This window comes from Kogia breviceps, chromosome 13 (assembly GCF_026419965.1).
Source record: "Kogia breviceps isolate mKogBre1 chromosome 13, mKogBre1 haplotype 1, whole genome shotgun sequence".
In the NCBI taxonomy this organism is placed as follows: domain Eukaryota; kingdom Metazoa; phylum Chordata; class Mammalia; order Artiodactyla; family Physeteridae; genus Kogia; species Kogia breviceps.
In genome coordinates, this window is record NC_081322.1 from 6,585,192 (window position 1) to 6,611,510 (window position 26,319).

The following is a 26,319-nucleotide window of genomic DNA, read 5'->3' on the forward strand; positions in this document are numbered from 1 at the left end:
CCCCAATCTTTGGAGTTATTAAAATAGTAAAATGAAGGTACACCTTCATTTACTGATTATTTAGACTTGTGATAAAGATAATCATGTGAAATACAGAGTAAGGTAGTAGCAAAACCGACTTTTGATTTAAAAAAATATATTAATTTTAACACTTTCAATTAACTCTGCAACTTCAGAGCCGAAAGTTAAAATGTTATTGATTCATATCCACTTGATAATGGACCAGATCCTGCTGGGAAGGTATATTCCTTGGTGGCTCAACTTGTACACCGGTGGTGTCCCACCTCTGTGCTGTGGTGGACAGGGGCCGCCCGGAGCCCCACCCTTCCTCACGTCCCCTGCAACCAGGCGCAGCGGGCCCAAGGACAGGAAGGGCTCCCCTACGGAGACTGAACTGGTAGGGGCTCATGGTAAGCCCGACAGTACTGCCGACAGGGAATATAGCCTCAACCAAAATGCCAGTGGTATCCCCGCTGAAAAATGCCAATTTAGAGGAACACTGGGTTTTTTTTTTTTTACCTTTTTTTATGTTAGGGTGGCCTGAGGGCAGAGTCACATTTCTCGTACCGAAAATTTACATGGAAAGGACAGGCTACTCATATCACAGGTTCTGGTCCGAATGAAGAAAAGTAATTTAAAAAATATGATTTTGAGGTGACGTTCATTTCCCCAAATTACACTGCACTAACCTACTCAAAATTTCTGACATTTCTTTCGCCATTTGTTCCCTATAAGAAAAATGATAATACAACATAATTAGATAAGAGACAACTATACACATTACTTAAAAGATCTAAAAGTATAATTAAAATTTATATTTTCAATGGGATGGTTGCTTTACTAACCACACACTATTATTTTACTTCGTAAAAGTCGATAATATACTTTTCAATATACATAGCCATACAGTACAGCAAAATTTTTGTTTAAACCCACTTAAAGTTACTTGCACTTCATTTTTGCAGTAGAAACTTTTAGATAAAATCTCATGAGAGCCATGCTTCTGTGATATTTTTATGGATAGAATATAATCAGCATGTTCTAAATGTATACAGGTAACTTGGCAGGATACAGATTCTATACAAGGATTTTTGCACCAGGGTAGCTTAGTAAATATTAATTAGACAAGGTATAATAGTGGTAAACCAAACTGATCTATTTAATAGTGCCAGAGTTTAAATAAGAGTCTGATATACTCAAAGCTCTAAAATTCTGAATCAAAGCATGCCTAAGAAAATTCAAATGCATCAAGCACTTGTTAAAGATCTGAAGTGTTCTGACCTTTCAAGGATAAACATGTCCCAACGGCAAAAACTTGCTTTCCTTTTATTACCCAGAAGAGTGTAACTTTTCTCAAAATTTGCTTAATTCTGTGAAATGGAATGTTCGTGTCATCGTGTTCATCAACTTCATCAGTATTTTATTTTCCTGTCCCTTGTGCTCGTCCTTCATAATTAATCATTTTCTCAGTCATTCCATTCATCAGACTCTGGTAACCTCAAAATCTTATAAGTCAGCAAAAATCAAAAGAAAAGGAGACGGCTGTGTTTGCCTCAGGGCTCAGTTTTCCGGATGCCGGCCAAGAGCTGGGACCCTGATTACAAACGAGCAGAGGACTCTCTCCGTCCTTGTGAGGAACACTGGCTAAGGCTCGGAGCTGACAGAGGTCTAGCCAAGCAGGCACAGTCGGAGAAAAAGTAATCTTTCAAAACCGGTGATCAAGGGGCAACAAACGCAAAGTAAAATAACACAAATATCAGCAAATAAAATCCAACTAATAAGATTTCCTAACTTCACATTTCTTCTCCCACAGCAGATTTCAAGGGAATGCACGGCCTTTCAAAGCTCTTTCCTCCACAGTCCGTTCGCCATATGGAGATGTCATACGCAGATGCCCTCGCCACCACCCACGCTGCACGGGCAATCTCTACTGATTCAACATCCCACCTGAGCATGCTGCTGCTCTAGGAGCTGCACCAGATATACTGGATAAAAACGGCTCCTGCATCCAGGTGTTTTCTTTTTCCTTCTGATTTTTCCAACCTGCATGCAAATGCTCACAGCTTCACCTCAGACATCAGCTGGTTGCTAGGCTTATTTAATTCGAGCTCAAATGGTAACTATGAAGCCGCGGATGCAACGGCACCCACTCAGAGATACGTTTCAGAATTTGTGGTGCGCTGCGGGAACGACGATGCTATGAGAGCCCACTGCTGGCACCTGATGAGGTGAGGGGTCAGGGACGCCAAATGTCCTGCGCAAGAAGAACTGCCCTACGTCCCATGTGACTTTAACATGTCCGCCAGACATGTAGAGGTGAAACGCACATATACATATAGTTACACGTAAACTATATACACGTAGTTATACATAAAGTTCTACATGCAAAACAACCATTTTTTTTTTGCATGGTTTTAATAGTCACAGAATTTCTCTAGGAATTTCTCCACTACTGTATAATGGAGAGGACACCGTGTCTAACTCTGTTCAGAACTTTACAAAGGGCTGTTCACAATTTCGTGGCACTTAACTGACTGATACAACAGTCATATCAATTTGCATTTGTAGCTGCTGCACTCATGGTGATTCTATGTATATGTGAAAACATCTGAGTACCTGACTACATTTTCCTGTAGTTGTGAGCAAGCACTTTCATATTAAAGTAAATATAATAAAATAAATAATTATAAATTACTGTTCTTTTATTTCTCTTTTACATGTATTGTTTAGAGAGAATTATTAATGTAGGTTGCATCATTCATAAAGCATTTGTTATTGGTACTGGGGTCTGAAGAGTTAAGAACCATCACTATAAGGGGTACACTTGGAGTCCTAAAAGCTACTAAAATTCAGATTCTAAATATATTTCAAAATTATATACATATAGCACATATGTAAAAATATATGAAAAAATATACTTTACGCATATAAAGTATAATTTATATGTATATCCCTATTGCTACTTAGACTCTCTCTCTGTGGGGAGATTTTCATAACAAAAAGATACACAAGCACCAATGTTAGCATTACATATATAACTTTAGATTATGAGCTATTTTAGATATTAGCAGAATGAACTATTATTATATATACGGAAAACTAAGCTATCTGCCATGACTCAAATACTTTAAATATTTTATTTATTCTTATTTATATCTCTACATCTACTTTTATAACGACATAAGTAAGGGATAATTAAAAACACATAAAACAAGATGGGTATTAAAGTTTAAACAAAGTGAGCAAACACAAAGAAAGACACCAAATCATAAACTACTGTGATTGAGCACCAAACAGGAGCATTAAACATTTTTCCTGGGCAAAATAATAATTATGATGATAATGATGTAAAATTTACTTCAATGAGGAAAATGTTTCTCCTAAAAAGTATCCACAACCTAATAAAGAAGGAAAAAAAAAAAAAACGTTATATGATTCAATCAGTTTTAAAAGGGAAATGACATACGGTGTCATTTTGGGTCCTGCTCCATTAATCCTGTGAAAAGAATACGTATATTTTAGTCAATACCATAACCAATTCCGAACTGTGAAAATCTGGATTGTGCCGAATTTGTATTTCAATGACTTTGCAAATTGATTTCAAAAACCCCATTATCTCTACGTAATCTATGTATGAGAACACTCAGAATTTTAATGTTTTTAAATCTTCATTACAAATGATTAGAAAAAAATAAACTAAAGGCATTCTGTGAAAATTAAAGAGTGAATATAGTACATCTAGATTAAAAACTCATTCATGTGAGGTTTGTGTGTTTGTTTTTAATAGAATCTAGATATTATTTTATAATTTAAGGTAGTGTAAATTCATTACTTTGCATCAGGATCATGTGTAATTGATTGAGCTATTTTAAAATATATTACGTATGCAGGAAACAATTCTTACTTAGAAGTTACTGGATGGGAATCCAAGCTGGAAAAGTAACTTGAAGTTGTTTTTTAATGTATCACAGAACCCAAGAACATTTTCATGCCATATATTAAGAAGAGAGTTACTTAGAGAGGTTCTTACTCATAAATATGTTAGAAAGAATTCAGTGCTAACAAAGGTGACATAAACATTCAAAAACATTTAGATGTAGCCCATGGAGTAAGATAAAATTATCAAACACGGAAAATCTATAGAGAACATCATATCCACAATGAAGTGCTAATGCTTTTAGTACAGTGTATAAAAAAATAACCTGGCAGTTCAGAAGGGAAGGAGTTCATGGGGACCTGAGGGTCAGCTCTCTTCCTGGAAGACAGCTGGCAGACAGGACCTGAAGGGACAGTCCAGGGAGGGACACCATTCCTAAGGCTGTCCCACAGGAGAACTAAACTAACTCTTCTGCGGGGTTCAAGTCGTAACTGCGTGAGTATCTCCTAATTACTTGGTAGTGGTCCCATTACCTAGTTAATTCTGTTTAACTTAAATCATAGGTAACTCCTCCCTTAAGTTAAAGGTCCTAAATGGTCCACTCTTTCTCTGAGACCACTCACGTTGGAAGAAGTGCATCTTTTTCAGGATGAGAAGGAGCCCACGCATGAGCCAGCATCTTACTCATATTACCTGGAATGATGCTGGACAGAGCTAAATATTTTAAATGCTTAATTAAACACAGAGTTAAGCCATAAACGCCAACAATGACTCCATTAATGAGTCTCTCACTAACAAGCTTCAACCATAATAAAGTCAGCTCTGTCAAGTGCAGGATTTCCTCACACACATCAGGGCCACTGCTTGGTTCATTAGGAGCCTGGCCGAGGCCACTAGTCACTTGTCCACAAAGGCTCCGCCAAGCCACCCAAACACAGGAACCGAACAGCAGCTGAGCGAAGTCTGCAGTTACAAAAGCCACAGGCGAGCCAAAATATCTTAATTATAGTGAAATGTTAATAAAGAACCCAAACAGTGAACCCAAACCAAAGAGCTCAACAATTATTATAACACATAGGCATATTCAGTTTATTTCAATATAACTTTCATATGCAATTCAGACTCCAGAGCTCCCCGATATAATCATTTACTAGAAAAAGTGTGAAGGCGATTTAACGTACTCTGTGCCTTCTCTATCTTCGTTTTCAGCCAAATAAAATCTAATCACCACCTTGCAAGGCGGTGGACCAAGTTTTTTTTTTCTTTCACAAGGAAACAGCAACATCTAGTGGTCGTATTTTAATTATTTTGTCATAAACAGTGCTCTGACATTCTGAAGAGCATGGTTACACCCTTCTATGTGCCTCTCAATATATACACAATATACCTACACATAAAGGAACCCTACAGACTAGTCTGCTTTGTTTTTACAAGTAAATAATAACAATAACGAATGTTTCTACATTCTGTACTTTTAAAAAAATGAATCTGTTATAGTAAAACCTTCCTGCAACTTTTAATAAGAACTTCCGTGTTCCTCCACACTCCATACTATTGAGAGATAATGCAGAAACGTGAGGAGTCAAAGTATTTCAATGTGATTAAGCTTCCTTCTTGGAAAGGGAGATCTACTTATTCTAAATCATGGGGAAGCTGGGGGAAGCGTGTGTGTATGCGTAAAATTTCTAAAGTGTTAGGGTATATGACATATATTTTAAATTTGCATTAGGAAAGTACTGAATACCAACCTCAAAAATATTAAACTGGATTATAACATATTCACTGATTTTTATGCCAGTGTTGAACAGCAGATACTTAGAAATTGTCTACCCTTTAGACAATACTCTGATAATTTCAGAGTAAAACTTAAGATATTTTCTTAAACTACTCAAGAACTGAAATATCAGCTTCAACTTTCAATAGTTTAACAGTTTGATGAAATCAATAGCTTCATGCACTTGGGTGGTGTAAAAGTGAATATAAATCATTTTTAAATGGCAAATGTACCAGGACCTAAGGAATAGGACTTTCGCCTACCCTAACGCTGCAAAGAGGCAGGCAGGGAGATCAAGAGGCAAAGCCCCGCCCCCTCCGCCGCGGAAAGCCCCGCCCCCTCTGCCCCGCCCCGCCCCGCCCCACCCCGCCCCACCCCGCCCCGCCTCGCTCCGCGCGCGGTACCTGCGCAGCGCCGGGTCCACCTGCGCCTCGTCGCTGATGAGCTCCGCCTCGCTCTGCGCGATCCGCAGCGCCAGCTCCCGGTCTCGGCGCTCCTGCTCCAGGACCGCCTGCTGCTGGGACTCCTCCTCCCGCTGCCGGGCCAGCTGCGCCTCCACCTCCGCCTGCCAGCACAGAAGGCCGTGGCACCCGGGCCTCTCCACTGGTTTACCTGATCATTCCCCTCACTACCTAAAATTGTTCCATACACTTTTTTTTTTTTTTTTTTTACTAAGAAATACCTACTGTTTAACCAGAAGTCTCTTGTATATTATGATTAATGCTACCTCGTTCCCCAAACCAAGAGCCCACCATTCTATCACTAGAGTATGAGTCTCCCAAACATCACATGAGTACCCTAGGTGTCACCTTAACACCAACACCTACACCGCAGAGGTCAGGAATTTAAAGTGTCGGTTGTGCTCAGGATGAATCAGAAAGCTGAGACAGACAGTCACTCAAATAGGGAATCAATTATTCTCAGACATGGACTTTTTAAAAGATGGGGGTAGGGAGACTATCTTAATCCTAACCTATAAATATCAGTATCTACAAAGTTATAAAATAACATTTTTAAAACATTATATAATGTAACTGAATACCGATCTGACTTTCCGCCTGTAAATAATAACAACCTAAGACACATCGAACAAGGCACTGTTCTAAATGCCTTAACACGTGTTAACTCATTTAATGCTCACAATCACTATTTATCTCCATTCCAGAGGGAGAAAACTGTGGCCCACATCGTGACTTGTGCAATGTCACAATTTCTGTCAGTGAGGGGCTGGATTTGAACTCACTTCCCTAGCTCCAAAGTCCCGTCCCATAACCACCCGAGAAACTGCCTTCCATCTCTAGAATAAAACAATGACAATTTATACCTAGTAAATCAAGGTCTTCTGTTTTGTAATTTTGTAGATTTCATTTTGCTAGGAATTCAGCCTGATTGCCTGCTGAGTACACACCTGAATACGTTTCTCATCGTCTTCCCTTTTCTTTCTCTCTTCTTCTTCATGCTTCCTCTTTGCTTCCATCTCAAGTTTCCTAACAAAGAGCAGAATACTCTTCAAAAATTTAATATAAAACAAGAAATCCTTCAGAAGAAAAAAATTTAACTATTAAATAAACAAAGGTTACAAAATGGGAAGTCAAATTAACCTCTCTGGCTATATACATTATCAACTTATTTTGAAAAATAAAATAACATCTAACTCTACTGACGGCAGTTCTTCAGAAACAAAACAAATACAATTATATTCCATAACCTGTAACATCTTTGGATTAACTTGGTTATTACCAAGCTACTTGTAAGGTCCTGACCACACTGCTTCTGTCTACTCCTTCTCCAGTCAGACCACCTTAGATCCCTCCCGTCTGCCCTAATATGGCAATCTTCCAAAATGCCATCAGTTTTTAAACTGCAGAAAAGAAGTACCTTCTTCCTAGATTATAAAGTCATATGAAAGTCATAGTTTTAAAAAGAACTCAAGTAATCCTCGGGTGTAAGAGTTTAACCAAAATTCAGATTATAGTTAGAAGCATTTTATGTTATGATTGTAAAACGAGCTTACTTTCTCCATTTTCAAACTTACACTAAAACTGGTATTTAAAAATAAGAATATGACTTTTAGAAGTAAGGATATTCATTGACCACCACCAACACAGAGAATTCACTGTCCTGTCAGCTTCTAATTCAAGGCGACAACATAAACTCTTACATCCGCCTTTCCTCCTCGTCCTTTCTTCGACGTTGTTCATCTTCTTCACGTCTTTTCCTTTCTTTTTCCATTTCTTCTTGGATACGCCTCAGCCTTTCTGCTTCCTCTTCCTGCTGCTTTTTTTTCTGTAATGCACTGAGGAGGACCTCTGAGCTTTTAACTAGCGCATCATATTCTGTCTGTATTTGTTCCCTTGTCATCATGGTGGACTTAAAGAAACAAAACAATGGACATGTACTTTAAAAGTTATCTCTTCTGTTGCACAACGATGTGAATATACTAAACACTATTGAATTGTACATTTAACAAATGGTTAAGATGGTAAGTTTAATGGTATGTGTTTTCACCACAATGAAAAAAAAAATCAACATGCACATATACAAAGACTGGAAAAGCTGGTAAGCAGTAAGCCCATTATCTTTTCATACTGTTAAAATATTAAATATTCAAAAAAAATTTTAAAGTTACCTCTATGCACAAATATTTGAGTCTATTTCCTATCCATCAAGTAATCAACTATCTAAGGGTGCACTGTGCACAGACTAATAAATACACTGTAGTTCAAAGTTATTTTTTAAGGAATGATTGGCTAATTTTGCCAGAGTTTACTACTCTGTAACAATAATGTTCAAATAATACCTTTTAAGAAATTATCAACTACACCCAAAACTGATGGATGATTTTCTTAAATGTGGTTGGGTTGATTTTAATTGATTTAATACCACATAAATGGAGATGGCTCTTGACAGATTTGCAAAATCAGCTAAGGCTATCCAAAGCATTTTCATTTTTCTCTTGACTTCTTTCTCCATTCTTCCTCCAAGATTCATCACTGTCTACATAAAATATCTGTAGCAAACATCGTAAAAGCCTCACTTTGAGGTATTACCTCCCACATAATTGCACTGAATTATGAAAGTAGATGAGAAAAACGTTAAGACCCTAAAGTACGACAGAAAAAGATACGAATAGACAGATGGAATATAACTAACAAACAAGCACATAGAAAAAACTTTCAGTCCCACTAGTAATCAAATGAAAATCAAAACCAAAAAGAAGAGGCCCCCTTTTTATTGCTACAAAATATGGAGGAAAACTGTTACTTCATAACAGTTAAGAACAGGAACGAGGCACTAACATAAGGATAGGGATACAAATTTAAATGTACATGATAAGAACTATGCAAATATATGTACATATAAACTAAAATTGAGAGGAATATGCAACAGTATAATAGTTGAATGTGTTAGAGGTGGGGGGTAAGGATCTGGGGGTGATTTTCAATAATATTACATTACTTTTATAATTTAAAAATTAGTTTCTGAAAGTAGAAAAACATGAAACAAAATTAATATGCATTAATCCTCTCTCAGTAATGATTCTGCAAAAGCTTACCAACAGAGTATAGTATTTTAGTTAGTATTTTGGAAAAATCTTTCCTAGCAACAGATGAACGGCACAAAAATTGTCTTCTTTTTAATTTTTTTACTATGAAAAATTTCAAATATAGAGTAAATAATATGTTGAGCATCACTTATCCCTGAGACTCAACCTCTGTAACATTTTGTATCTTTAAAAAAAGGACAAGGGCTTCTCTAGTGGCGCAGTGGTTGAGAGTCCGCTTGCCGATGCAGGGGACGCGGGTTCGTGCCCCGGTCCGGGAAGATCCCACGTGCCGCGGAGCGGCTGGGCCCGTGAGCCGTGGCCGCTGCGCCTGCGCGTCCGGAGCCTGTGCTCCGCAACGGGAGAGGCCGCAACGGGAGAGGCCACAATGGTGAGAGGCCCGCGTACCGCATAAAAAAAGGACAGTACCAATAACAAAAGGTATTAAAAATTATTTTTAAAGGTCAAAGTCATTTGGATTACAATTACATACCTTAATTTTGGCCATTAAAGCATCAATAGAAATTTCAAGGTCCTTGACCTGTTTATTCATCTCTGGTTTTCCATCTTTCAATGCACTTACTACTTCGTTAAATTTATCAAGCCGTTTTTTCAGTGTGCCCACCTTAACCAGGCCATCAATGCTGTAAAGATAACAACACTTCATCAGAGTTTAATTTCACCATTGAAGGCTGCAGACAGATTTTTCATTTTAATAAAATACCAAACATACTGTTAAACAGAATATTTCACTTCTGTTTCCATGTTATTCAATAGTCTCTTTCTTTAGATCTTTTGTTGAGGGTAAAAGGAATCATCAAATATGGATGTGAATGACATTAATACGTGTCAGCAAGATTTAAGCCTTCTATACTTACACTGAAAAATTTGAGAATTACAGAAACACTTAAAAGAGTAGGATCAAATAAGAAATAAAGACTAAACTGACAGTAAGACAATATAATTCCTACAGGTAATCTTGAAAATTATGGTCAAAATATTAATCAGATGTTTTTAAAAACAATGTCAATTTGACATTTATCAATAAACTCAAGTCACTAAAATAATCAGAATAAAACAGCTTCTTTCAACCTTTTACAGTGTTTACATTTTTCTAAGCTACTTCAAATCCTTTTACAGAATGAGGCAAGTAAGGAATTAATGAAGCAATTAATTAACTAATGTCCAATAAATAACATGAATAACAGACTAATACATCTTTTACAAAGAACATGAGAAAAAAGGAAACTCTGTGAGTATGCAAACTGCTCTTCATTATGACTTTATGCCATTTTATATTAGGGTAAACAGGTGTTTTGGATCCTTTAGGCTCTATTCATCTTACCGAGGTTTGTGTCGTCTTTTGCAAAGCCACATTCGAACAGTTTTCTGCATTTTAATGCAGGCTTCAGCTCGATATTTTATTTTGTTTTTCACTATGTGTAAGAGGAAAATATAATGACAGAAGATTATTTAGTTTAAATCAGACATACAGGATTTTAAAAAACCATTCATTTCCACAAAGCAACTCTCAAGAAACACAAAATCTCGATGAACATATTATATCAGACATCAAAACAGGCAAGTTTAACATTTGTTTAGTTCTTTATACTTCTTAAAATAAAAAGCATATCATGTGTATGGCTAGGTGTACATTTTAAACGTATTATCTCCTTGTTATGCTACATTTATGCGTCCCAAATGATCCTAGGTAATATTGGTCTAGGAAATGTTAACAGGCGTGTCTTGAAAAAAGGATTCACCTGTCAAATGAACTCAGGAAAAGCTATGCGCTACACCTCCTTCTGGAGATTCACAATGAACGTACTGAGTGAGGCCTCTAAGAACCCTACCATAAAGGACTCTACTTAGCTTCAGTTACTCGATATCCTAGACTGGTCTGACCTGGAGACATTTGTTTTCAGAGGTTCCCCAAAGACTGGGGAAAGATCCTGCTGCAAAGATCCTGCTGCAAAGATCCTGTCTACTTACTGACTTGACCAGTGCACGACACAGTCCACAAACGAACGATACAGTAGAAATAATTTCAAGATGCTGTGTTTTCCATCATAATGCAATGTTTCAAGCTGAAGGCCTTTAACTATAGCGACAAGTATGTTCATGTTTCACTTGGAAAGTCATGGGAAAAGAGCTTCTGTTGTCTTTTTATTATCATAGTTTTGTTTTTATTTATATCACAGTTGACTGACAAAAGACCTCATGACAGCATGCACGTTGCTTGCATGATTCCTTTTCATTAGGTCAAAGGAATTGTTTTAAAATTAATAAGCAGCAATGTACTGAATCCTCTTCGTGGGTCTAGCAACTGTTCCAGGTACTGTGGAGAGTATGACTGGGGCGGGGGATTATAAATCTAATCAAGTTACTAACAATACTCCCTACAGCTAAAGGTTTGCTATAGACCGTCAGGTAACCCAAAGTTATTCTGTCCCTCGTCCTTGTTTTGGGTCAGAGACAAGTAGTTGCTACAATATTTTAAGACTGTAGACTTTGCCCTTTATTAAAGGAAGCTGCGATCAAAGGCTTTTGGTTAGAGACTCTGGGAAGGTAAGTCTGGGAAGCCAGGAAAACCAGTTTGGGAGCCACTGAAGTTACTATGCAAGCTGGGGAGAGGGGCTCCAGCAAGGCAGTGGCAAATGAAGAGCAAAGAATGCACAGTGTCTGGAGGGGGAGTCAACAGACCTCGCTGACTGGCAGGATTTCAGGGACCAGAAGAGACACTTACGACTGTGACACTTTTAGCGTGTGTATTCTGGCGATGCCATGGCGGTGGAAAGAAAAGTTCTGGTTTGAGTGTGAGACACTGGGGTACGGTGTGGGGAGCAGGGGAGAAGGGGAGAGGGAAGCAGGGGAGTGGGGGAAGAATCAAGATAGTGAGTTCTGGTGTGGTTTTTTTTTAGGCCGTGATGAAATTGATTATCATATAATGCATGCGATTAAAGAAGATAAGTATCATACACTCAAAAAGCTTAAAAGAGAAAGTCCGCAGGCACCAATTTATTACATACTACGTGTAAGGCGTTAGGGGAGGAACCGGGGACACAGCACGGATAGCGACACAGTCCCTGTTGTCCAGCGCTCACCGCTGAGACAAATGTGTAACATTCCACAAACCAGTTCGTTTCCAACGTCACCGCGTATCTCGGAGGGGAAGGAAACACCTACGTTTGATGACGGACAGGGAGCACCACTGAACTTTCTTCCAGCGACTGCAGATGAGCCAGTGATTGACCCTCTTGACCAGCTCTGCTAAGTGGTCAGGGTCGGACTTCATAATCTGATCAAATTCTGCAAACTAGGAGAGAAAATCATTGGCTAACAGTATCAAAAGACACATGTGTTTAAACACGCAGAGAGGTACAAAATAACTGGAACTCAAATCCAAAAATCTAGCTTTCTGGAGGTGGTCACAAGCCCATTACACAGACATGTCTCTCACTGGGGTACACAGCAAACCCAAGCACACTTGGCTGAATTTTGCTGCCTTTCTCTTCCTTCCTCCAGGATCTTTTTTGCAGTGGTTGGGCTGGGGGGGTTACTCACTGCTAGTGAGCAGACTCAGTAGGAAAAGTAGAAAAAGAATCTTAACTGATCACTGCAGATGGTTAGCAAAAAGGTTTTACGGAAAAATGAATGAGAAAAGGTCTTCTATCTCTCTCAACTGGCTCATCCGTATCCTCAGATCACTGGAGAAGTGAAGGTCAGCTCTATAAAATCAGGTACCACCAAACCTACTGTCGTCTCTCCCAATCCCCACCTTTATTTTGGTCAGAGATAAGAAACTGCTACTAAGAGACACACAACACAAATAAAACATCTACTAGGTTATTAAATAAGAAAATGCATTATTTCCACAATTTACCACCAAATTACATACTGATTTCTATCCTTTACCAAATATCCCCCTACAATATATTGAAGATGTCACACATCTATCAAAATAACAGCTTCTTATAATCGAAATCAAATTAAAGGTAATAAAATGAGATTAAAGATCTCTGAAAACCTGCCTTGCGCTTTCACTGTATCCTTCTGACTGATTAATTTTTCTGGAGGCAAATAAGACCAAGTGCTTTCTCTACCGAGCTCTTAATTCTAAAATAATTACTACAGTCCTGAAATGAGAAATGTTGAGTTTATGATAAATATGTGTGATTACAGCTAAGCCAACTATGAATACTTATATTCTTAATTTTTTTTCTTTTATAAGAGATCATATAAGTTCTCTGCCGTAAAAATATTCACAGGAAAGTACATACATCTGGTAATGCATTACACAGATTTCACTTCATGCCCCAAGATGTGAAATCACATTTATTTATTATGATTAATTTAGCCTTCAAGGAATTAGAGATATTTATTAATGATTTTGCTAAGTCAAACAAGTACAGTTGTCTATTCTATAATAACAACAGTGTTTAAAATCATGAGAATGCAATATTCAATCAATACTAAAGAAGTCAGGAATGGTGAAAATATTATGAACAGATTGTGAAGAGCATTTAAGTATTTCTGTATTGTATACATTTAGTTATGAAATATTCTATAACTCAATTGTGTATACTAGTACAGGACTAGTACAAGAATCTGTAAATACTAAAACTATGGGTAGCCTAAGAAAATTATGTTACATACAAAAGTATTTATACAGTCATTCCTTCTACAATTTGACAGAAGTCAGCACAGACTCCAGTCCAATTTTCTGTCTGTTACACATCTATCAAGCCCTAATAGATCTCATTCTCACAATGAAGACTCAAAAGTACTGTGAATTTTTTAATTATTGAAGACTGAATATGTTTTAGAAAAGCTTTCAACTTGTTTAAAACAGAAGTATCTCAGGTTAACCCTTATTTAAGTAAAAAGTTCAACTAAACAATCCTCTGATTCCAATGCTTCCAAAGCTGAAAAATAAAAACAAAAAAACAAAAACCTGTACAGAGTACTATACATTGTAAACTTCTCACCAGTGGGAAAATTGTGTGTATGTGTGTCACACACATATGCATGCTCTTTAACTTAAGAATAATATAAACCACTGAACACTTAAAAATATTCACTGATTCCGACTATCCATTATTAATTATGTTTAAGTTTAAAATAAAAATGTATTTACCTTGCCAGGTCTAAAAAATACTTTTGTTAACCCGAACTTGTAGTCGATTTCATTTAAGCCCAAAGCTTTAAAAAGAGCCTGAAAAATAAAATTTAAATGCTGATTAGGAATTAATAAGAAAGACAGTTTATAGCTAAGATATCTCAATTTAGGTAGTAACTGTACCTTACAAAATAGTCTTGGATCTAATCTTGCGAGTTTATCTGGCATATACTTTTTATACATGTTGTAGAGTTCGTGAAATGAAGCTCGCGACGGGAAACCGCCCTGCATCAAGTCCAAAACAGACACCATACCTACATTCATGAACAAACAGAAGTTTTACTGCCAATCACTGTGCAGAAGTCCAAGGATAACTTGCAAATGATCAAAGAATTTTATAAATGAAAAGGGGTAATTTACAGAAATTATCAGCAATGAAATATTACATAGAAAATATCATACTTATCCTCAATATGTCCCAGCTTACTCACCACCTAAAAACGACTGTAGCCAAATTTCATCTAAAACTAGCTGGACTGACTATTTTCTAGAGACAAACGACTGGTGTCTAAATAACCCAAATGTAGTCGGTATCTTTTTTTTTCTGCTGGAAGCCTTTGTGTCACAATCACGGTAGACAAGTCAAGGACCTGCATCAGGCTATTTTCCAAGTCCTGAGGTTGCTTTTGGAACAAGATTCCTGTTAAGCGTCTCCAAGACAAAGTCAAACACATTCCCCGGTTCTCACCAGTGCTGCAAGCCAACGCAAAAGATAGGAGAGCACACTTTCTCACTATAAAGACCCCCTTTCACTCACCTCTCAAAGGAATTAGTTTACTGGGGTAAAGAGTCTATAGGATGACTTATCTATATTCAGTATAACTCTACTAAGTGATTAATTTGAGCCTTGAGTCAGTGTGAGCTTTTCACGTCAGGAAAAGCATAAAATAGGGAAAGGCTCAACTACTATAGATAACGCCAGGACTTTTGTTTATAGAAAGACCTGGATTTCAGTCTACAGGACTATTTAAATCAATGAAGAAAATAAGATTATTCAATAAAAAGTGTTAGGGACAAGTGGCTACACATTTAGAAAACAAAAATAACATCAGATCCTTACCTCACCCCTTACACCAAAACAAATTTCTGCTGGTCAAAAAGTTAAATTAGCAAAATAAAATGATAAAATATTTTTAAATGAGTGGATTTTTATTTTAAAATAATCTCAATGGAAAGATAGCCTCTCTAGGCAATCAGATTGAATTTTAACCTATCTGATTGGCAAAGATGCAAAACCCCAATAGTACTTGGGGAGGATGAGTGCAGGAAAACACGCACATACGTTCTTAGCGGGAGAGTAAACCAGTGCAACGATTTTAGATGGCAGTTTGGAATATTTATTTATATTGGTGGTTGAGAGTCCGCCTGCCGATGCAGGGGACGCGGGTTCGTGCCCCGGTCCGGGAGGATCCCACGTGCCGCGGAGCGGCTGGGCCCGTGAGCCGTGGCCGCTGCGCCTGCGCGTCCGGAGCCTGTGCTCCGCAACGGGAGAGGCCACAACAGTGAGAGGCCCGCGTACCGCAAAAAATAAATAAATAAATAAATAAATAAATAAAATCAAACTATTATGAATTGGTGGCATCTATTAAACTGCCAACAGATCCTAACATGTTAAAATACACTGCTTACTGCAAGAGGAGTCCCAGCTAAAGCATCAGTGAGCCCACACTCTGGTAATCTAATAGTATATATATAGCTAAATCTAAACACACTTGACTTGCCAGGACACTGGATGCTCACTTAGGAAATAAATGACATTATATTAGGCTGAAAACAAATCGTAGAGAGAAATTTATATGAGAAAAATAGTCAAACTCAAAGTAAAAATGATCTGAAGAAAATATTATAAAAATACATCTATACATATGCAGGAATAAAACAGACATCATTTATTTAACTTTCTAGTATTTGTTAAAATTAGTCACATATAAATCTTTTTATTTCCTAGACTGTGCATTTCATTCAACAAATATTTACTAAGTCTAGTACACGCTTTGCATTGCCAGGAAGCAGGAACATGCTTACGAGCCAAAGAAGACACAGTTTCTGCCCTCAAGAGGTTTACAGATTAGAGAAAGGAGAAAATAAATAAAATTTATGACTGTGAAATGATGGTGCTAGGCACCCTTTACTCAGGCCCCCTTCCTAGCTGGGGGCTTTCATAAAGAAATGACAACCAAGTGCAAATGTGAAAGGTAAGACAGAGGGGGGATAAGAGCTTCTCCAACAGGAAGCAGCATGTGCACAGGCCCCGTGAACGGAGGGAGTACGCAGCATTTAAGGAACTAAAGCAAAGGCCGGAGTGACTGGAGAATGGAGAGGAGAGAGAGAAAAGAGAGGAGGCTATAGACACACGGGCCAGACCATGTGGGGCCTCGTAAGCTATGAGGATTCTGCTCTTTACCCTAATCATAATCAGATGCCAGTGCAGCATTTTAAGCAATAAAAAGACATGCTCAGATCTGAGTTGTAAAGCAGTAATTCTGGGTGTAGGTGAAGAACAGACCAAGCAGATGTGAGGAGAATACTTAGGAAACTTCAGCAAAAAGCCAGGTGACAGGTGGTGACAGCTTGGGTTAGGGAGTGCTAAGGCTCCCTGTCTACCAGGAGGGGAGACCTTCAGTGCTCTCACAGCAAGCAAGCAATGGTGCTTACATTACCTGATGGGACTGCTCTTGGCTAACACTACAGTGGTAATCCTTTTACAGTATGTTAGTGGGTCAAATCAACACATTGCACAACTTGGACCTACACAATGTTATATGTCAATTATATCTCAGTAAATCTGGAGGAGTAAAAGACACACCCTTTAGGTCATGTCATATCAAAGGGCCTTGGGGAGACTTAGATTGAGAATATTTGGCTAGGTTGTCCAGTGTGACCGTTGCTAGGCACATGCTCTGTAGTTGCACTAGCCACATGTGACTATTTATATTTAAATTTTTAAAAATTAAAATTAAGGACAAATTAAAAATTCAGTATCTAAGTCATACTAGTCACATTTCAAGAGCTCAGCAGCCACAGGTATCTAGTGGCTACCATACTGGACAACACAGGCATAGAATACACCCACGTCCGTGGAAAGTTATACCGAACAGCGCTGATCAAGAGCGAGAGGAGAACAGGCCTAACCCAGAGCTTAAAAAACTCTAACAAATAATATCTAGGTAGAAGATGACCCTGCAGAGGAGGCAGGAATGGCCCGAGAATTCAAAGGAGAGGCAGGGACGCACGCCGTCTTAGGCGCTGAGGAAAGGCTATGTTATGGGGGTGGGGCAGAGGCAAATGCTGCCGGACTCCACTGAGATGAGGTCTGAGGAAACATGTGATTCGGGGTCAAGGGAATCACCGGAAACCTTACCAAGAGTTATTTTGTTGGAAACTGAATTGGGTTAAGGAGCAAGTGGAAGGCAGGAAACTGAGAAAGCGAGAAGAGAATATTCTTAGACAGAAAAGCAAAAACTGGAGAGAAGAAAGTGAGGCCAGAGACAGGGAGGCAGCTGGGCGGGAATGTCGTTGAGAGGGAGTAAAGATGAGGTTTCGAAGGGAGAAACCGTCTCAGAGCTTCAATAGAGATCGTCACTACTGAAGATTAATGAACAGGCAGGAAGGGATGGATCCAAAGAACTACAGTCTCAATGAGGAAGAGAGGCACTTCCTCCTTTCTACCGGGAGGGCAGTTGTGCAGGTAGAAAAAGTGTTTGGTGGCACACAGGTAAGGCTTTCAGCTTTTTAGTAAAAAGAGGTGAGGCTGCCTGTTAGGAGAGGCTCAGAGGTTTGAGGAGAGCAGGGTGGGTCTGATGGGTCCAGGGAGAAACAGAACCTGCTGGCCAGGGAGACTTGGTGGGGCGGGTGATGAGAGCCCTTTGAAGGTTAGTGGTCATGAACTTGTGACCGTGTCGATCTATCTTGCCCACTTTCTCTGTGCAGATGAGGACAAAGGACAAAATGAGATTCACAAACAGCGAAGGTTTTGTGACAAGGGTCAAGGGGAGATGTAGCTGTGGGGAACCCGAAGCTTATATAATTAGGGGAGGGCGCTTTTAGAAAAAAAGTATGAAATTACAAATTACAAAAGCACACAAAATCAGGTTCAGGGCTTTGAGAGGAGCTCATTTAAATAAGGCACCCTGAAGCTAAAGCGACCGTAGCTTTCTAATAAATCCACCTCGAAGAGGAGCAAGATGAGGAGTCAGGGAGGCAAGAGAGTTTCAGGAAGTGTCCCAGGCCTGAATCAGCAGGAGAGGAGAGGCCTCACCTGTGGGAGAGGCAGGGGTGGTGTGGGAGGGATGGAGGATGGGCACGGAGGAAGGAAAACAGGGAGTCCAGGGCCCAAGACTTGGGTGACTAAGCGCAGGCAGACTGTGGCCGGGGGAGGGGTAGAAAGTGAGAGTTTAACCAAGTGCAGAAAAGTTCCACAGAAGCCGAAGGTATTGTGTTGTTTTCTTTTCTTTTCTTTTCTTTTTTTTTTTTTTTTTTCCACAAGTAGTGGAGTGGGAAGCAAGGACATCAAAACCGGGCTTCCCTGGTGGCGCAGTGGTTAAGAATCCACCTGCCAATGCAGGGGACACGGGTTCAAGCCCTGGTCTGGGAAGATCCCACATGGCGTGGAGCAACTAAGCCCGTGCGCCACAACTACTGAGCCTGCGCTCTAGAACTCGCGAGCCACAACTACTGAGCCCCAGTGCTGCAACTACGGAAGCCCGCATGCCTAGAGCCCATGCTCGGCAACAAGGGAAGCCACTGTAACGAGAGGCCCGCGCACCACAACGAAGAGCGGCCCCCGCTCGCCGCAACATCTAGAGAAAGCCTGCGCACAGCGACGAAGACCCGACAGGGCCAAAAGTAAAAATCAATTTAATTAATTAATTAAAAAAAAAAAAAAAAAAAAGGACCCCAAAACCCACCGCCTGACCCAGTTACGTGGGGAACGAACCGCTGCAGGACTGAGAAGGCCACAGAAAGCACCCACGGAGGGAGACCTGGGTTCGCGGCTGAAGAGTTTTTATAAATTTTACTTCAGTGATGTAAAACATCTACCCCAATATTGCTCAAATAATTTGTTAGCCCTTCTTTTCTTATAAATAAAGGAAATATAAAAGCCTTACTGCACTTAAAAATAAGATAGTTGTGAATGATTTGAAAACACTGCATATGTTGAATTTTATTTGAACTAAGACTCTCAGCACACCCCGATATAGAGAACAAAAATAGAGAAATACCTGAACATTGAAGCTGAGACAAAATTTGAGCTCCTTCAAAGTCGTGGCTTGTCATCTTTAAATTAGGCTTGATACAACGAATAAAGCTTGCTCCCTAGAATAATAAGGGTACTTTAAAAAATGATCCATATAGCATTCTTATTTTTCTATTTCTACGAATACCAGCTACTTTCAGAGCATATTATCATGAACTTCTGAAACTCTTTTAAAAAAATTAATTAATTAATTAATTAATCAATCCTTGGCTGTGTTGGGTCTTCGTTTCTGGGCGAGGGCTTTCTCTAGTCGCGGCGAGCCGGGGCCACTCTTCATCGCGGTGCGCGGGCCTCTCACTGTCGCGGCCTCTCTTGTTGCGGAGCACGGGCTCCAGACGTGCAGGCGCAGCGGCCGTGGCTCACGGGCCCAGCCGCTCCGCGGCATGTGGGATCTTCCCAGACCAGGGCTCGAACCCGTGTCCCCTGCATTGGCAGGCAGATTCTCAACCACTGCGCCACCAGGGAAGCCCTAAACGTCTTTTAAAATAATCACCAAGGAACTTAAGACCATTAGCATACTTTTATAATGTAAAGCATTTATATACTAAGATTAGAAAAATACATTTTAGATTTGAGTGCCAAAAAACTGTGTTTTTGTAAAAAGAAAAGTCTCTCCTAGTAAAATATTTCAACATATTTAAACAATACATTTCACAGCATGACATACATGTGATTTTCTTCTATATTTAAATATATTTCTATGCTGTGTTTCTGTGATAAGAAAATTGCCCTATGACAAGACGACATAACATTATGCCTCTGGAAATTTAGGCCAAAGTGCTAAAAAAAAAAAGAAAAAAAAAAAAGTCAACCTTTTCATCATTCTATTTTAAAAACATACAGTAGGTCCCTGAGCTGCACCACTGCACATTTTAAAGTTTTGTTTGTTAAACGATACGTATTTTTAAAAGCTTAAAGGCATTCATTTACAATCTGTTATCAGATTTTTGCTGAATGAGACAGAGAGAATACTGCTGTGTACACAGTGAAACTGCTGGAAACCTGAAGCTAATACACTAAACATCCAAATAACAGCCTCTCTTCCAAGTGGCCACCTTGCAAAACTGAATAGTTACTGTCAACAACGACGCTCACTGCAAACACTTTTTAGAACACTTTTCAGAAATGCCTTTTTAAAAAAATCACACATATAATCTAATCATGTTACAGTAGCATTATATTTGGGTGATAAAAATAAAATACCTCCTCATCAGACTTGGTTTTTTTTTTTGTTTTTTTTTTTTCGGTCCTCCCTCAATTTTATTTTATTTTTTAAACATCTTTATTTGAGTCTAACTGTTTTACAATAGTGTGTTAGTTTCTCCTTTACAACAAAGTGAATCAGTTATACATATACATATGTTCCCATATCTCTTCCCTCCTGCGTCTCCCTCCCTCCCACCCTCCCTATCCCACCCCTCTAGGTGGTCACAAAGCACAGAGGTGAACTCCCTGTGCTATGCGGCAGCTTCCCACTAGCTATCTATTTTACATTTGGTAGTGTGTATATGTCCCTGCCACTCTCTCACATCGTCACAGCTTACCCTTCCCCCTCCCCATATCCTCAAGTCCATGCTCTAGTAGGTCTGTGTTTTATTCCCGTCCTACCACTAATCTCTTCATGACATTTTTTTTTTTTTTCAGATTCCATATATATGTGTTACAGACTTGGTTTTTAAAGCAGGTCTGTCCTTAAGAGAGAAACATTTGCAAACAATGAGGATAGTTAAAAGAATTTCTTAATGGTTTCAAAAGCAAATCTAGGCAGTCACCCCACAGCCTGTTTTGAGTAAGGTGTCCTTGTGGAAGATGGACCTGCAGCCTGGCTGTGGGGAAGGGCAGCTGCTTGGTCCTGACTCGACCCGTTGAAAAGCTGTGCAATAACTTTCCAAGTCCCTGTGTGGGTGTAACTTATCGGGTGGCCCAGTCTGGTAAAGCTGTCGGAATGAACATGTGATTCTTTCTTTTAAATGTTAAAATAAAGACTTTTGTATAGACTTGTAAAAAAATAAAAAAGTGCGGTACAGGGCCAGGGAGGGACGTGGGGCGGGGGGGTGGGGACCGAACTGTTGGAATCATGGAGATCATTGTGAGTCCTGAAGCCCCTGCTCTCGCGTGGTCTCCAGATTAAAAAAAAAAAAAAAAAAAAAAAAAAAGCAAATCTAACAAGAAGTTAAGCAACAATAGCACAGAGAGAATAAATATTTGGCTTTCAAACGACTACATGAAAAGGAAGAGTCATCAGTTAAGTTCTGTGGATTTGCTTAAAAAATGAGTCTTCTCTTCAAATCATGCCTCATTTATATAACCCACGTATCAAATTTCTTTCTATGGTGAATTTTTCTTTAAAACACAGAGAGAATTAAAATGTCTAGTTTAAAAAAAGGCTCCTAGGAAATACTGCCACTGTAATAGGGCATAAAAATATTACACCCATTTTTTCCATATCAGCACTGTCATGTTAGAGAATGTTACCACCAGAGCAATAAAATGAAAATGAATTATATGCGTTATCATTAATCCTAAAAAATACATTTTCCTTCCCTATGATAACTAATTATTTTCACTTTCCTGAAGCTACAGAATAATCTTAATAACATTCGGAGAATTCTATATATTTATAAAACAATTTGACTGCACATATATATTTGACCCTTCTTCAGAAAAAACCTAACCAAAATGACAACCATTTTAAAAACTGATTTTTTTTTAATGATGAAATTTGGTTTTAAATGAATTTCTAATTATTCCAGGTTTACTGTGCTTATTTGAGTAATTACTAATAATAGTTTAAGAGGACCATTTAAAAACCCTGCTTTTGAAGACTTCCCTGGCCGTCCAGTGGTTAAGACTTGGCACTTGCACTGCAGAGGGCACAGGTTCAATCCCTGGTCGGGGAACTGAGATCCCACGTGCCTTGCGGCGCAGCCGGAAACAATAACATCAACCAACAAACAAAAAACCCTGTGTTTTTTAAGTGTACTTACAGTGCTTCGAAGTTTGTCCAGAAGCAAATTTAACTGTGTCTGTAGAAGAAAGGAAATCACTTCAATATTTCAAAGAGCAAAAAAGTACATAATACCATAGTAAATAGTAGCTTTTCAACATTAGAATAAAACAACATGCAATGACGCTGATATATATATATATAACACATTACAATTTAACAGCTTCTGGTACGCAATCTCTTTAACAGATAGTAACATGCAGAAATGTATGGCTAATATATGATGCCAAGGACAATAACTTCTTTTACTTATACAGAACTTATACAATTAAAAGATGAAAATCAGCAATTCTAGAAAACATACATGCACACTTACAGGTGGGGTGAATGAGGAAAAAGTATACAGGCAATGCAAGAAGTAAATGCAAATGCTGGGGAGGCATTCAATAAGGGATCAGCGGAGCAGTATGTGAAGCCTGGCAAAGCTGGGTGTAGCCTGTGTAACGCTCCATTAAGAATGAAAACGTGTTTACAATATACACTAATGCTATGTATTAGGATTGTTTTATGTAACACCTTTCATAAATGAAACTGACCTGCCTACCTGTAGAAACCCTCTCTACTATTGTAAAACTCCACATTTCAATTATTTTTAAAGGCTAGGACAATTTTCTCAAGAAAAAGTTTCACAATGGACAGTACAAGCAGTTACTGTCCTTTCCTTTTCTTAATAATATTAAGTGATTTTAATGTACTCTGGTTCAGTACATTAAAATCATGCATTTGCTTGACTTCTCTGCAAAGTAAATTATTTAAATTGTTATACTGATTTTATATTGGGATGCTTACGGTACTACTTAACAAAAGAGAAATTAAGATGTTAATTCTTCAATTAACATATCTATTCAATCACAGCTATACTTAATAATAATAATAGGTATACTTTACTGAATGCTTTCTCTGAGTCAGACACTGCTCAAAGCTTTTCACAGGCATTATCATGTTTAATCTGCACCACGACTCTAATTAAGGATATATCAGTAGTCTCATTTTACAGGCGAAAACATTGAGGCCCAGAGAGATAAATCACTTGCCAAGAGCAGGGAGCTATAGTAATGGCAAAACCAAGATTCCAACGAGCGTCTAACACCAAGGCTCATTCTCTTAAGCGCGAGGCTACAGTACACGTCAGACATTATAGGCTTAAGTTATAAAAACGGAGTGAATTTCTCACTGGATTAAAAAAATACAGTCATACCCCACTGATCTGCTTGACAGAGTTCTGACCACCTCAACCAGTCTAGACCAGCACACAGATGAAAAGCGAGTGTAAGAGCCACCAATTTGGAAAGAAAACAACTGTGAGAAAGCCCATGCTTCCTAATCCACAGCACAGTATTCGCCCCCCAAATGGAGATCAAGTCAGGAGAAGCAGCAAAAATAAACTATATAGCATCTGGGGGAAGAGGGAAGAACGTCAATTACCAAAGAACCGCGGTCAAAGACCAAAACGCATGATAGCCTGATGCAACGCATGCGTTACTTGTATTTTATTTTTATTTTCAAGCGTACAATTATTCATGTACATAACAAAAGAATATGACTTTCATCAAAAAGAATTACTTTTTCTAGAACACTAATAGTAAAAGAGTTCTATTTCAATAACCTGAAAATGTCACTTTTCAGTGGAAAACTTCTGACTCTCGGTCATGTTCGATAACTGAAGTATTACTGTAAATGCCAGCCTGCTTTGCTGTATTGACTCCCATAACTTGAATTTGAATTTAATGAGCTATTTCTACTATATTTAAAAATAAGAATTACTACTAATATTTCATTTCAAAGTATCTCAATGAAAACATTTTGAAATTTTATTATTAACAATGTTACATCTTTCAGTTACAGTTTTCAAGCGGTTTGATGTGCAAAATACACTGTATTGCATATAAGCAATACTACTCTATCAAGTAGGAAAATACTTAATACATGATATCCGTTTCATACAGGCTAATGTGCTATTTTAAACCAATCTGTTGTCATTATGTCTGTTTAAGAATCTAAGAATATCCAAATAAGAGAAAGAATATTGTCAAGAGAAGAAGAAACTCATAATTAATGAATATAAGTTACAATAAAGTTTAAGACTTTTTATTCAGTTACCTGAAAAAATGTGTTATAAGCGGAATTCTCCTATATCTATGTTTCAGCTTTTGTTTTATAAACATGATTTTATCAAGTTAGTTATTTAGAGCCCATTTCAATCCACACGGGATTTCAGGAAGCTTACACTGTTAGTATCCTAGTATTCTGAGTCTTAAATATTGTTCCTAATTACATCATTTTTAATATGTGAAGTACACATAATGAAAGGCAATATGTAGTTTTCTTGTAAACAGAACAAAAAGACTTTGTGGAAATGCATAAGAGAGAAATTAATTCTACTCCTTTGATCTATTTATTATAATTTTTTATTCACTAAACGTGACACAAAGTTTTTAAATTATCTTTTTCTATGCAAAATACTCGGCAATTAGTACCAAACAGCAGTGTTGCATTTCTAAGGCACATCATGTGACAATTCCTTATCAGACCTCAAAGAATAAATTCCTGATCCAAAATTCATGAAACAAATGAAGTGCTCTTCAATGTCAAATAAGCAATTTGAAGCGTCTGCCACACAAAGCATTTATCTTTTACAGGAGTTCTTAAAAGCTTTCATCAAATTTTAGTGTAATATGCACACCCAAAATGCACTATGAGAGACAACACGTTAAAAATGAATTACAAAATGAAATCATTAACTCGAGCCGGGCTCTTTTTAACACGGCAGCCACTCTGTAAGTAGGAGTCCACGAAGGTGATCATTTACCTGAAGCCCCTGGCAGTGCCTGCTTTTCCTCTCTCAACTCAACTAGTCCCCTCTAGCCATCTGGAGCTGGACTACTCCAGCTAAAACAAAACTGCTGAATGAGGAAGGAAACAGAAAACACATGGGAAAGAGAAGGTGTGAAGGTCAGCCAGACAGTAAGCATGAAGCTAGAACATTAGGAGAAGCAATCAGACATGTTAAGCACCAAGAAAGAGCACATTCGTAAAATTACAAGGTTTCCGCATGGTCAATTACTGTGCCTATTTTTTTGTTATTTTGCATACAAACATCAACAGTTCGGGGTCTGCTCTTGAATCTCACTCGTGGGATTTCTCAGAGTGACCTACACTATCCACTGTAGAGTTGTAAAACAATTGCAATTTTAATGCAGTAAGAAAAAAATTCAAGGAATACATTTAGCACAAATACCTTAAACTTGTTTCCCACGCTGATGAAGCTAAGTTTTCCTGCTTTTTGTTTAGTATCTTTGTTGTTATTTGTGGCTGATTCAAATAATTCCCGGATGAATTTATCCCTGGATTCACATATTAAGGACTCAAGAGACATATGTAAAGCATCATTATTCTTTTCCACAAATTGAGTCTGAAAAATAAAGCAAACAGGAATGATTCGGCCCATCCTGTGATAAGAATCCTCAACACGGTGTTGTCCACTAGAACTTTTCTGAGGTAGCGGAAGTGTTCTGTAGCTGTGCTGTCCAATATCGCCACCACCAGGCAGCGGGGACATGGAGCACATGAAATGTGGCCCGTGTACTGAGGAACTGAATTTTAAATTTTATTTAACTTTAAATAGCCAGATGTGGCTAGATGTTACCAGGCTGCACAGCACAGCTTCAACATCAAACGGGT

General features: G+C 38.4%; 1 protein-coding gene across 4 annotated transcripts in view; it reads right to left on the reverse strand.

Annotated features, from left to right (window-relative positions):
* The window catches only part of MYO6 (myosin VI), a 145,708-nt gene that overhangs the window by 14,114 nt on the left and 105,275 nt on the right, over nucleotides 1-26,319 (reverse strand). For 3 of the 4 annotated variants that reach the window (XM_059083087.2, XM_059083086.2, XM_067011286.1), the window contains exons 18-28: nucleotides 25,877-26,050; nucleotides 22,619-22,657; nucleotides 19,597-19,690; nucleotides 14,498-14,628; nucleotides 14,333-14,410; nucleotides 12,382-12,511; nucleotides 10,541-10,631; nucleotides 9,689-9,839; nucleotides 7,813-8,021; nucleotides 7,060-7,138; nucleotides 6,056-6,216 (exon numbers count right to left, since the gene is read on the reverse strand). In XM_059083087.2, coding sequence (XP_058939070.1) covers nucleotides 6,056-6,216; nucleotides 7,060-7,138; nucleotides 7,813-8,021; nucleotides 9,689-9,839; nucleotides 10,541-10,631; nucleotides 12,382-12,511; nucleotides 14,333-14,410; nucleotides 14,498-14,628; nucleotides 19,597-19,690; nucleotides 22,619-22,657; nucleotides 25,877-26,050 — 1,337 coding nt within the window. Of the gene's footprint in view, nucleotides 1-6,055; nucleotides 6,217-7,059; nucleotides 7,139-7,812; nucleotides 8,022-9,688; nucleotides 9,840-10,540; nucleotides 10,632-12,381; nucleotides 12,512-14,332; nucleotides 14,411-14,497; nucleotides 14,629-19,596; nucleotides 19,691-22,618; nucleotides 22,658-25,453; nucleotides 25,542-25,876; nucleotides 26,051-26,319 lie in introns of those variants that run through there. The other variant, XM_067011288.1, reaches the window with a different exon arrangement.